The sequence below is a fragment of the Ceratotherium simum genome, chromosome 37 (assembly GCF_057802395.1).
Source record: "Ceratotherium simum simum isolate JZ-2026a chromosome 37, ASM5780239v1, whole genome shotgun sequence".
Classification (NCBI taxonomy): Eukaryota; Metazoa; Chordata; class Mammalia; order Perissodactyla; family Rhinocerotidae; genus Ceratotherium; species Ceratotherium simum.
This window is the reverse complement of record NC_141936.1, coordinates 23,735,073-23,749,408: the sequence shown is the minus strand read 5'-3', so window position 1 is coordinate 23,749,408 and position 14,336 is coordinate 23,735,073. Positions and strand designations below refer to the sequence as shown.

The 14,336-nt window shown below is 35.9% G+C and overlaps 1 protein-coding gene across 1 annotated transcript in view; it reads right to left on the bottom strand.

The window, feature by feature from the left end:
* Positions 1-14,336, bottom strand: part of ABCA12 (ATP binding cassette subfamily A member 12) — a 178,094-nt gene that overhangs the window by 81,413 nt on the left and 82,345 nt on the right. The window contains exons 8-11 of the mRNA XM_087424852.1: positions 10,316-10,428; positions 5,293-5,368; positions 1,857-1,975; positions 673-779 (exon numbers count right to left, since the gene is read on the bottom strand). Coding sequence (XP_087280978.1) covers positions 673-779; positions 1,857-1,975; positions 5,293-5,368; positions 10,316-10,428 — 415 coding nt within the window. The remainder of the gene's footprint in view (positions 1-672; positions 780-1,856; positions 1,976-5,292; positions 5,369-10,315; positions 10,429-14,336) is intronic.

Below are 14,336 nucleotides of genomic sequence, written 5' to 3'. Positions count from 1 at the left end.
CCAGGCAACATAAATCCAATTAAACTGCTGTTATTGCTAGGAATGCAGCTTTCAAAATTTAATAGGGTTATTTAAGAAATTAAGTGAATGTCACAATAACCTGCATACTATGTGCATGAGCTAAACAAAGAATAATAGAAAAACATGAACCAATTCAGATAAACTTTAGTTTTAAATTTTTTTCAGTTGCTAATCACCCCTTTCTTCAACATCATATATTTTAACATGATTTATTCGTTTCTGCTAATGATGACAATACTTCTGAGATTCTTGTACACTATGTAGTCTAACACATAAGCTTTCAAAATTAACTTTTATGGTTTTAAAAACTAAGGACATCTCAAATTAGAAATCAAATTATGAATACTTTTTCAAATTATGAAGTTGAATGAGATAACTGTATTATTAGCCATTCCTTTATGTGTGTGCACACTGTAATTGGGCTCTTATGGGTCATTGCACACAGAGATATCCACCAGTTAAAAACAAAATACCACTATAGAGCACTAGAACACTTTTGTCATCCTTTCCCCAGCATTAACCTAGAGTCAAAACAGGACTAATATTTATGAAGATACAGACGTAAAACTTAAACTAAAAATATATCTTGCCAGAGTATTCCAAGAAAGTGTTGAGGTTTATTTTGTTTTATTTTTTTCTTTCATGGCTTACTTTTGATTTCAGGACTTCAGGATCTGGAGAGAAGTCATCCTCATAGGAGCCATTTTGAAGAAAAGATCTTTTAAATTGAATTGTGGACTGCAGGAGTTTTAAATTTTCTGGAAAGGAGGGGAGAAGAGTTACCTTATGTGAATTGCAAGATCATTTAGGAAACCCATTTGAAAGACACTTTCGTCCTAATTACTAAGTTTCTTCTAAGATAATAGCCTAGTACAATCTAAATAGAAGACGAATGAAAATTTAACCTTTCCTTGAACCATGGAGACTATAGAGTTCATTATTTTTAAAATATTCACAGATATTCTGCTTAAAGACAAAAATATTTCTAGCATAGTTACTACAAACTGTTGACTCTTTGTGAACTAAACATGCTTTTATTTCTGACTTTCGGATATACTATTAAGTTGAAGTGTTTAGGGGAGAATAGGATATATAATCATTGTGACACAAATATGCCCTTCAACTTTGATTAATTCATGCCTGATAAACAGAGGTCAAGCTTAAATATTTGTTGTTCTATTTGCTTGCCATTAAGTCTCAAAAAACTATCTTGGTATAGGAAAAGTGAATGTCTATCTCCTAGAAAATGTGAGAAAATAGATATTTTCTCTTTAAAAAAAAGAAAAGAAACATTTGATTAAATGCAATCTTCATGGTGGCCCATGTAAGCAGAAAATTGAAAAATAAAGTGTGTGTGTAAGGGTAGGAAGTAAAGATAGTCTGCCGCAAAAATTCCTTTGATTATGTAATTTACATCTGCTTTTAAAGGCTATATTATCGTTATTATTATTTTTTGACAACTAAGATTACTAAGGGCATAGAAAATGTCACAAAGGGTTGTGTGAGCCCCTACTGACTCTGGACATTATCCAGGTAGCCATTATCACATTAGTTGTTGTTATATGTCATTAAGACATAACAGGTTACACACAACACATTATCACATTATACATTAAAATTTGTCCAGGTGGCTAGGTGGTACTAGCAGCAGCAACAGAAGTAATCATGAAATAATATGATTAGATATTCCTTCCATATGTCAAACCACCAAACTGAAACTGATGTATATGGAAACGAAGATTTTTAAATTTTAAGCAAACGTCTTAAAAGACTTACTACTTTCGAGCAGAATTAGAAACCATGAGCAGTACTTCGACTGTTAAGAAGAGTAATACCTTGTGATCCACTGGCCAAATTGGCAGTGACGTTTCTCACGCATGCCAAGTAAGGAACATAAGGACTATCTGCTGACATATTGAAGAGGGCATCTTCAAAGTTTTCCAGTATTAGGAGCCTATAGAATTGGAAAAGAATATATTAAATTAAGTCACATAAACATACAGCCAAGCCATTTTGCTGAGATCCCTTGAGTCCCTGGTAGTTTGGCCTTGGTTGCCTTGGGCATTGAAACACTGGGAAGCAACATCTTCCCTCTTCCAGGCCAAATGCAGAATGGCAGCCCTACTCTGGGGCCTCTGAGCAAGGTATTATCTTTATATTTAATTATTTTAATATCTAATCATAACTAATCTTAAGATCATTTCTCAGCGCATTTATATGAAAGAAAAAAATCTCTAGGGCAGGCCTGGTGGTGTAGTGGTTAAGTTCGTGCGCTCCGCTTCAGCAGCCCTGGGTTCACAGGTTCGGATCCCACGTGTGGACCTACATGCCACTCATCAAGCCATGCTGTGGCAGTGACCCACATACAAAATAGAGGAAGATGGGTACAGATGTTAATTCAGGGCCAATCTCCCTCACCAAAAAAGAAAATAAAATCGCTGGGCAAGGGTTGCCAGATAAAATACTCCTAATGAAATTTGAATTTCAGACAATGAATAATTTTTCAGTGCAAGTACAACCCATGAGTCTTGCATGTTTTTCTTTTCTTTTCTCTAAGTCTGGCACCCCTCCCCCCCCCAACCAGGCCTCAGTTTCTTCTCTTGCCAAAGGAGAGGAAGGGGGTGAATGATCTGCTAGATCCCTTCCACCTATAACATTTCCTAAATAAATTTAAATTCATTTAATTGTGATTAAAAAGAAATAGTGGGATTCGGTTGAACAATAAAAGTGGTTTTTTTTCTTTAAACAACCAATTCAGTGTTCCCAAATTAACCACTTTCTGATTTCCCTTCAAATTGACTGTCATATGATGACATAGCCTAAGATTTTTGAGGCGAATGTGTGTGAGGGAGTAAATAAGTGTGTGTTATGCATGCCTGGTCACTTCAGTTGTGATGCTGCATCTCTATTTATTTTGTAACTTCTCTCTGTCTGCCATTCAATTTTATGTACATATAGGTAGAATAAATGTCAATGGCTGATTTGGGGACCATCTACTTTAAATCAAACTGCACAATACACAAATTAACTAGTTCTATCAGATGTTTAACTTAGACTTTAATCAAATACTAATGGAAGTGACTTCTCCCAGCATAGGTAGTAAACATGTAGGACAATGTTTGCATTAACATTAAAGGAGTCTCAGGGTGTTTCAGTGTGGGTTAACAACACTGGATCCTTGAGGAACTTGAAAAACAAAAAATCTATGGCAAGAAAATTCTCTAACTTGCCAGTCAGAGCACAGCTAATCGGTGAGATGGCTGCCCGATTGAAATACAATTCACAGCCTCCATATTAAACAAAAAGAAAAAATAGCACCCATTCCCAAGCCCTCTTGCTTTTGCTTATCCATTTCCTTGACCAGAGACTCTCTTCTCAATATTACCTTCTCTCTTGTGTATTTGTCTTCCTCTCTGTCATAGTTATTATAGCATAGAGCCATTTCCATCATGGTGAATTTTCAAGCTTAAAATAGAAGAATGTCAGGCTAGAAGTGATCTTGAAATATTGTCTAAGCCATTCTCTTAGTTTCATAAAGAACATTTGATTGCCAAGATTTTTGAGATTGGATTTAATATACTCTCCAAATTAAGATTCCATATCTATATGCCACTGTTTTGACATAAAAATCCAATTATTCCTTTAAACTATTTAATTTATGTGTCCTTTGTATATAACCCTTCCTACTTCCCAAGAATGCTTACAATAAAAGATGAGCTTATAAATGTGTACATGCAAGAGTACACACACACACAACAATAAAAATAATAACCTTAGAACAAAAATAATGAGAAGGGAGAAGAGCTATAAGGGAAAAATATTTTTGAGCAGCTTTCTTTAGAAAATTCTAGACTAAAAAATCTTTTATCTTATGTCAAGTATTGCCACTCTGTGATTATTTTAAAGTGGGAATGGAAAGAAAGTCCAAAGATAAGAAGTCCTTTAATTTTATCATTCTCAACAAGAGTCATCTTAAAAGTATTGAATTCTTCCTAATAAACTGTCAGCTGGTTGTCAATAACTACATTTGCGGTGGAATTTGCAGATCTGAAGTGCTAGCGTTATCAATGCTAGGGATGCCTCCAGGCTCTGATAAAGATACCTGGCTTCAGCAATAAGCATCCAGTTGTCTCAATTCAAAGGCTTTTTTAAAAATTATTTTTTGTAGCTATCTGGGGGACGTGTTTAAAAGACTTGATTATTTGGAAAATGGCATTCTGGGTAGAGGGAAATCACCCAAGGCTGCTCAATTGCTCTGGGAAAAGCATCTGGTCCAGGCCCCTTAGAGGAGGAGAGAGGTGGGAGCAGAAATTGCAAATGGTTGTTCATGGAGAGATTTTGTTTAGAATTACCTAGAGATGGAGAACTGCTCGTGAAATAACAGAAAGTTTATAAACAACTGCATAGATTCTACTTTAGAAAAAGAAAGGAATGGTTAAAAATAAGCCCTACAATTTGTTTTTATTTGTACAAATTTCCATTAGCACAGAAATGTATCCCTTGGGACTAAAGTCAAAGAATTTCAATAGTATAATTTATCAGGACAAAACAACTTTTACATAACAGGCCATTTAGTCTCTAAATTTGCCTTGAACTATAGAAATTTACTTCAATCAGCTTCTACAGTCAACTGTTTGCTTTTCCTACCATAATTATTACAGTCACTTCAGGGACCTTCTTACATTAATGGTCCTCAGAAGCCAAAGGTTGCTGCTGTCAGATCCACTACCTATTTCTGGGATGACATTTTCACATGCCCTAATAAGAGTCCAAAATTAAATTACCTATAAACCGTTTTGCCTACTACTGAAGCAAATACATTTTGCATTATCTTGATTGGGCATAAAAAATATTTTGATTTTGAAAAATCCAACGAAATAGTAATGCGAAAAATTGGAGGCTTATACATCTTTCATGATGAATGACCTTGAAAGAGTCGGAAATTGGACTTCCAGCTAGATTTCCCTTAGAGACATGAAGTAACAAATCCAGATAGGGCATACTGGATCTAGTTATGGAATCTTAGAACTGAAAAAGGGATCCTCAAGTTGCATTATCCAGAAGTATCATAGAATAATACCAAAAAATAAGTTGAATTTTATTACACTTCAATTACGTCCTTTTCTTTGATCAGTCAAGAGCTGATTTTTCTATTTCATGGTCTTACACGTGAATAAAAGAATTATGTTCATGAATTGTTTTAATTGCTTATTCAGCCAACTTACCTACCAATTTAGAAACAAACCAACACACCAACAAAGAAAGACTTACTGTGCAGCCAGGCTGCTTGGGGACAATGACTGCCCATCCTCCTCACTCCACACATGTGTTGTATTAGCAGAGCCACCTAAAGTAATAACATTTAGGCAGATGAATATTTAACATGTTTGATTAAAGGATTTCTTTTTCTTAGCAAAAATCATTTCAGGTCAAATTAACGGGGAGAAAATGCAAAAGATATCTATGCTTTTTTTGTTGGAAGCATTTAAGATAGTTATAGGAAATAGATGTCAATCACAATGGTCACGTGCATTTTGAACTAATTCTTTCTCTGTATATCAAACCATTATATTATTTTATCCTAAGACCTGTATGCGTGGGTGACTCTTGAATATTATAATGCAGACTGACTACCACATGACTTGTTAATCAAATGAAGCCAATTTCAGCCTTATGGGTCACTGCATTTTTTTTGTTGCCTTCAGTTATCTAGAATGTAGCCTTAAGAAACATCTGCCATCACTAATCTATATTTTCCATCTTTCAAAAAGCAGCCACTGATTTTAATTGAATGCAGCTGTGAATGCAAATTGGCTAATGTTAGAACTGTTCTGAGTAGTCTCAAATAATAGGAAGGTTTGGAGTGTGGAAGGCAATCACTAAGTGAGGTCTAGTGGAAATTATACGCGAAGATCTAATGCAACACCTAGAATTGCCCCTAGAAGAGAAATAGGTTGCTGATTCAGCTTGCCACATAACGTTGTATTATTAAAGAGTAAGTGTGCAACAGCATTCACATGAAAAATAGAAAATGAAAATACTTTACGTGGCTACTGCATAAATAAAAACATCGTTAAATCCAATACTTTCATTCAGCCCCTTTAAGGACACGGTATCACTTATTTCAGTCTTCACTCAGACATGACTTACTCCTTATAAACAATCCAGTGTGTCTCAGTGCTGTCATTTTTAACATTGGCCTAATCGCTTCCAATAGCTTCCTAACTCATTTTCTCCAGTTAGTGCTAAAGCCTTCTAAAAAGGTCTTAGTGCAAAACTATGCAATAATCCATACTTTTCTGGTGCTGATCATTTAGTTTATTTAAATTAGCTTGCACGTAAAAAAGACTATCACAGAATTCAAGATCTCCTTGTCTACCTCTGTATCAGCTGTGTTTGAGTAATGTTTGAACCGACCCTAGTAATTGGCAGAGTGGCTTTTTCAGTTTTCCTGTTCAGCAGAGAGATTTCCTGTGCTCCGCTCAAGGTGCAGCTGAATATTCTTGCTCTAACGACAGCAATGCATCAGTAAGTTAAAGGACCAAGAATGAAGACACCCAGAATAAATAAACCTATTTAATAATGATAATATCTATCATTTATTGGCATCCATATATAGAATAATCGACAGAATTCTGTTGAGATTTATACTTTTGCAATGTAAAAGCATATAAAACCACTTCACCAAGATTAAAACTTGCTCACTTTGAACTTTTATGTGATGCTGAGCAAGTTCACTGGCATTTGTGTACTATATGGTTATGGAGTTTCACTTCCTCATCAAGCTATTAAAATGAGTAACTAATAGAAATTAACTTTGTACATATCAATGATTGACTTGAACCTGATGTTAAGTAGGGACTTTTCTCTGTGGCCACTTTTCCTTCTGGACTATGAAGTATCTTGGAAGAAATACCACACTACATAAGCTTTTAATGAAATAGAAAATGTTGCAGACATTTAAAAAGTGAGATTTTTTAATTTGTAGAATTAGTCATATTTAAAGACAATGCCCATAGATATAGAAAGAAATCTAGTGCACAGATAACCTCTTTCCATCAGCCAGGAGGGCTTTCTATTTAAAGATGTAATTTCGTGTAATTTACTACTTTGCAAAGGGGCAAGCTTCCATGAGTCACAAAAGTAATCTTTGCTCTCAAAATAGTGTTTATAAATGGAAATACTAAATACTAGACTATGAAGCCGGGATCCTCGCTGAGGCAGAGCTGAGAATTAGATTCCTTAAGCCAGAAAGTTAGGAGACTGCCTTCTTCCCAAGTGCTTATTAGCATCTCCATATTTTGATGGTTGCTGAGGAGGCTCCTGAAGAAATCTTGAAGAGTGTTCAGAATCAAGGTTGAATCAGAAATAAACATAGAGTGGAGGAAGTTTGCAGAAATCAGAGTGCGGAGAGGAATGGGGGGGATGGCTGCAGAAAAATGTATTGTGTGGGAAGGAATCTGGCACCATGAGTCAGTGGCTGAAAGTGGAACGGTTCTGAGGTTCGGTGGTGGCAGGTAATAGCGTGAGATCCCCTGGAAACAGGTGTGCATATGTCCCAGAGAGTAATGTGAGTTAGGCTGTTACCGCCCAACTTGGGGCCTTCTGCTCACCGCAAGACATGCCAATAGCCAAGAGGCAAGGTGGTATGAGAAAAAAGACTTTTTTATTACAGCTTGCTAGCAAGAGGGAAGATGGCCGACTCATGTCCAAAAGAACCATCTTAAGGGGGCATGAAATCTTACAGTAGTTATACAGACTGGTGGGTTATTGGGAAGGGGGTTAGGAATGTTGACCTTCTGGTGTTACAGACTGGGAGTGCCACACCAGATCTTTCAGTTTTCACTGATGATGGCTATCAGCATACATTCTCTGTTCGGGGGTCATCACATTCCTAAGGAACTCAAAAAATCGAAGTTATTATCTTATCGCAGCTGGGAGGTACATGCACAAGCAGGGGTCGTAAAATCTACAGAGCAGTTAGATCTCATGGAGGGTGCATATCCAGCTGGGTTAGTTTGTCAGAGGTCATTCAAAGTTACAATAGGACTTCTTTTCTACAATATGGCTTCCCTTATGTCAACTTTGTCTTGAGCCGGTATCAAGGCCATCTAGCAAAGAGCTTAAGGGACCTGGCTTTGGGTATAGACAGATCCAGGTTCTAAGCTCAGTTTGGCTACTTGCTGGATGTATAACATAGGCAAAGTGCCCAGCATCCCTATGCCTCGGTTGCTTCATCTGTAAAATGGGATAATAGTGATATCTCATAGGGTTGTTTTATAATAACTACCTCTCATAGTTGGATGATAAAAGGGATTGAAGATAATAAAGCACTTATCATTGACACAAAAAATACTATCTTTTTTATTTTCCTTCTTTGAAAGAGTGGTGTGAGACCTTCAAAGCTATCTGAACCCTGTCATACATGAGAGAGGACCCGAGCAACTCTGCTATGAGATACAACTCCACTCCAGCTGAAGTGAGAGTAAAGCCAGGGGACAAAGTGTGTTCACTTCACAAATGCTGCTGAACATCGTGGAGACTAAGCATGGGGTGGCCTGGGCAACATGGCAGGTGTCTGCACCCGGGGGGCTAGAGACCCCTGTGTTGTTGAACAAGGGTCACTGGTTCAGCTTTCAACAACAAGTCTGAGTTTTCTGAAAGATTCCCAGAAATACCCGGAAGGATTTTTCAAAGGCCACAAAATTTCTGCTCAAGCGGGTAGGGACTTAAGATTCACAGCTTTTAGGAATTGACATTAATTCTACTGCATTGGTATCCTCAGACTGATGAAGTCATAGGTGTAGGAAATCAGAAAACAAACAAATTTAAGCACATCAAATTTTACAAACAAAAACGCATTTCCTTGATGTATTTCCTTGTTATCTAGACCATCCAAGGAGATGTTTGAATACATGCCAAAACCATTATCGTATTCATAGGCATGAGACACGGCCATTATTAAATATTGAAAAATGAGTTGTATTGTTCACCAGGAAAAGTGTTTTGCAGCCTCAGTTAATAAGAAGTGCTGCTTACTTCTCTGGCTTCTAAGGCACTGATAAGCTTTCGCCTTGTGTAAAAAAATTTTTAACTTTATCCCTTTATAAAGTAATTATAAGGTGTGAGTCTGCAGATGAAAAGGAAAAGAATGGTGAGGAGAAACTTGAAGTTCTCAAGTCTTTAAAATGCAAATACAGAAAAAAATACAGGGGAATAATTAGTGTTTGTTAGTGCACTGATTGGTTTTCTGGCTTGGACTTTTTTAAAGAGTAAACCTTTTTTTCCCCTAATGTTCGTCAAGACAGTTGAATTGAACAATAATCAATCTTGCAGGCTAGTCATTAATTCTGTAATTGTAGATTTTAAAAAAATGCTCTAGACTAATAGAAATTGGTATCCAAGAATTTGTTAGACCCTCCAGTGAGAATTCTTCAAAGCCTTTCCAAACCTGCTTTTCAATTGAAAACTAATAGTCTAAGGTCTTACAATGAACAATCAGCTTGTGACCTGATGCTCTCAGGATACTTGTAATCCAAAGGTAAAGTCTACATATTTAAAAGCTGACAAACTTAGTTGAGAAAGCTTAATTCTAAACTCATTGAGGAGAGGTGAATGCTAACCAAACATTTCACTGGGGAAGTAGGGATTTACTGCTTACAGCCCTAAATCTTTGTCTGTATGTGTCTGGGTGTATATGTCTGTGTATTTCCATGTGTATGGTATATAATGCTATTCTATATATGCAGAGGTGACATCTTCTGACTCACTAGCAACATGCTAGAGCTTGTCTTACTGGAAGTGACAGTAGATTTATACCCATCTCTTCACGCTCTGATGTCCATCGTGCATTTTCACGATGCCTGGCTGAAGGGTATATTTTTAGCAATAAAAGATACATCCTGATTAAAAAACCAAAATTTAGAAATGAGGGCACAAATACTGCAATTCACTATAGGGCTTTTGTTCCAAAAAGTCACAGTGGAAATCTATTTGTTGAGGTTTACTCCTAGATTTTTTTTTCATAGCAAGTATAAACATAGTTTTATAAGCTGAGAGATCATTTTCACCTAAATAAAAATCCTAGAAAGTTACAGCCTGTTTTCAACCATTTCTTCCTTCCTCCACACTTTGATTGGCTAGAGACCCAGATTTAGTTGTAGCATATATCTAAGAATAATATCACCATAAGAATAATATTATCCATAAACGATTACTATGGTAGCACACTGTTTTATATTTCTAATGGGCTTTGCAATGCAGAATTGAATGCAATAAGATGGAAATATAATACCTTGAGCTGAGGAGTCCAGAGTGTACAGCAGATGTTTAACAGATTTATGGAGACTTCTGAAACCTTCGTTGGTTGTGACATGTGGATAAACCTTCCGCAGGACCAGCAGCGCACTGAGTCGAAAAACAATTAAACCAGATTGCATTTCAAGGTTTGCAGACAGAAACAAAAGGTTATTCAAGGAGAAAATGGCTACAGTACAGAAAATTATTCTTATAACGTAAAAGACAAGATGCTGCTTTTGCCGTTTAATTACTTGTTTGTTTGTTCATGCACAAAATCCCAAAAAAATCTTCTTGAACCAGACAGAGCACTCCACTCCAGGATTCTGAAGCCTTGGGACTCAAAGGCTTTAAAGTAAGGGAGTAAAGTTCACATCAATAGTTACTATTAAGACTTAAAAATAAGTGGTTAGGAACAGTAACTTCCAATGAAAGGATACCTCTTTTTTTTAGCAAAGGGAAAAATTTTAAATTAGAAATTATTTTCATTAAAAATAAAGCCCACTGTTAAATAACAATAGTAAAAAAGATTTAACTTTAAAAAATGATTTATGAAGGGCTCTCCAACTGAAATATAATGCAAGCCACATATGTAATTTTTACTCTTTTTAATTTTCTAGTAGTCACCTTAGAAAAGTTAAAACAGATAAAATTAATTTTAATATATTTTATTTAACCCAATGATACTGGCTCAAGACAAGGTTGACATGAGGGAAGCCACTGTAGAAAAGAAACCCTACTGTAACTTTGAATGACCTCTGACAAACTAACCCAACTGGATATGCACCCTCCAGGAGATCTAACTTCTCTGTAGATTTTACGACCACTGCTTGTACACGTACCTCCCAGCTGCAATAAGATGATAACTTTGCTCTTTTGAGTTCCTTAGGAACGCGATGACCCCCAAAAAGAGGGTCTATGCTGATAGCCATCACCAGTGAAAACTGAAAAATCTGGTGTGGCACTCCCATCTGTAACACCAGGTCAACATTCCTAACCCCCTCCCCAATAACCCACCAGCATATATAACTACTGTAAGATTATGTGCCCCCTAAAGATGGTTCATTGAGACATGAGTCAGCCATCTTCCCCCTTACAAGCAAGCTGTAATAAACTGCCCTTTCTTTTCCACCATCTTGCCTCTTGACGATTGGCTTTCGTCTCACAGTGAGGAGATCGTGCCCTTTGTGCAGTAACACCAATACTTCCAAAATATTATCATTTCAACATCTAATTAATATAAAAATTATTAATGAAGTATTTTAAGTCTTTTATTCTACTAAGTCTTCAAAATTCACCATGTATTTTACACTTATGGGGGCTTCTCAATTCAGATGCTAAATTTTCATTGAAAATACCTAATCTGTATTTAGAATTCTCACATTTACAGGTGAAAATGTGGGTTTACATAACCACATTGTTCCAACATACCAAACGGTTTACCATTAACTGAATCAAGTATCAGTGACTAAAATTTAAATTAATAAGTTAAATAAACTTAAAAATTCAGTTCCTTAGTCAAAAATCACCCATGGCTAGGGTCTATCATATTAGAAAGAATAAGTATATAAATTAGCAATTAAAAAAATAAATAAATAAAAGTTGACCATTTAAAAAAAGAGTTGTTCAGATTAGATAAAAGTCAAACGTCATTTGTTTTAAAATAATTTAAAGCTTTTTCTTTTAGCTATTTCTTTTTCTTCTTCCTTATTATGTAGAATGGTTTACAACATTTATAATCATTACCTGACAGCATACTCTCTTGCAAAATGCTATAATACACAATAATTTTATGTTAAATTTTAAGAGAATTAAAATAGCCACAGTGCAATGCCCTTCCTATATAATTTACTCCACCAAAAGTATGCCTGAAATATTTTATTTATTTATTTATTTTTGACCCTAAAGTATCTTTTGGACTTTCTACCTTCTACTGAATAATATTTTGTGAGATTTTTGGTTTTCATTTGTTGTTTTTTAACCAAAGTTCATTGAGGTATAATTCACATACAATACAATGCATCTATTTTAGGTTACAATTCAGTGAGTTTTGACAAATGTTTATACTCATGTAGCCACCATGCTGACAAGATACAGAGCATTTTGATAACCCCAAAAAAGTTTCTTCCTGCTCCCAATAGTTGCCCCAGGATCCACTTCTCTGATTTCTAACACTAAAAATTAATTTTGTCAATTAGAGAACTTCATATAAACGGAATAATACAATATTGACATATCCAACGTATTCTTTTTTTGGTCTGATTTTCTTTTGTCAGCATAATATTCGTAAGATTTATTCACGTTGTTGTGTATTTCAGTAATCTGTTTTTCTTGTTGAGTAGAATTCCAATGTATGAATAAATTACAATTTTTTTACAATTCTGTTTATGGATATTTGTTTTCCCCCCCAATTTTTAGCTATTATGAATAAATCTGCTATAGACATTAGCATACAAGTCTTCATGTTGGCATATGTTTTCATTTCCTTGGGTAAATATCCAACAGTAGAATGCTACATCATACAGATCTACTGTTAACTTCTTTAGCAGCTGTCGCGGTTTTCCTAAATGGTTGTATCGTTTTACACTCTAACTTGCAATGTGTGAGAGTTTCTCTACCTTCTTGCCAACAATTGAGGTTGTCCATCTTATACAATTTTACACATTCTGGTGAGTGTCTAGTGGTATCTTATTGTGGTCTGAATATTATTTTGACTCTTTTCATCATTACACTATAAAATTCAAATGATTCCCCTTCCCCTTTAACTGATTTACCTGTTTGCTTCCTAAGGCAGAATATAAATTGAAGGAAGAGGATCTAGTGTCAAAATTCTGGGTGAATGAAAATTTCCCTAAGTGCTAAAATGAGGACCAATCTAGAGAATCAAACTTCCTAATATCTTGCTCCTTCTATAATTGACTTATGACGTGCTATTGTGGACAGGGCACAGGACATGGATTCAGATTCCTTGAGTTTAGGTCCCCCCTTTGCCCCTTACTAGTTGTAGAACCTTGAGGAAATCGTTTGACATCGATGAGGGTTTGTTTCCTCTTCTAAAAAATGGGGATATCTATTGTCTCCATCTCAAAACACTGTTGTGAGAATCAAATGAGACTAATGTACCAACATAAGGGCTTATTATAAGATGCTTGAACAAACATAAGCTCTTGGAAGCTTCCCAAAGCAGATGAGAATGCTCTCTTCTGGTGTTTCAGACATTAGAGAGGGAACATATCATGCTCTTAATGACATATTAGAGAGGCAGCCTGGGTTCTAGAGTTAGAAAACCCAGGTTCAAACCCTCATCAAATATTTAATTTTTATGACCCTCTGTTTATAAATATATAATAGTTTAGTTGTAGGATTTAATGTGATATATATATATAAAGGGCCCAGTAAAGTGTCTGGTATGTAAGACACATTCAATAATTGATAGTCGTTGGTGTACTTGTTGTGGTTTTTAATGCACATTTCCAAATAAGCTAGACAGGACAGTCAAAACCTAAGTACAAGTCCATTCAACTCTAATTGCTGGCCGTACTCGGATCCCTTTTATAAGGAAGGCAGCCTTTAAAGGATTTTTTTTCTGCAAAAATTTTCAAATCTTTGTGTCACATGTGTCAAATAAAGCCAATCCAATATTCAGGCTTAGAAAGATCATTTATAGGCTGGCTGTACCTGAGGAAGGTCAATTCCCTTGAAATGGCTTGGTTTGAAATTCTAACCAACAAGGTTGTTTTATATTGGATGGTATCAATCAAAACCCAAGGAAATGGTTTATTCTTGGGCAGTTTAAATGTTAGATGCAGAGAGGTCTGGTTGTCCCCAAGTGAGGCTGGGCCAATGTTCCAATCTACCGTTGGTCCTGCTACACACCTCTTTCTCAGAAGCTCTGAGACACCAACTGACAATACAGTTGTTAAGATGAGTGTTCTCCTCACTTCCTCAGGTACACTCCAACACCTCTGATGACCACAGTGTATGTTTCTTCTTTGCTTATCCAATACCCTCAACCTTTA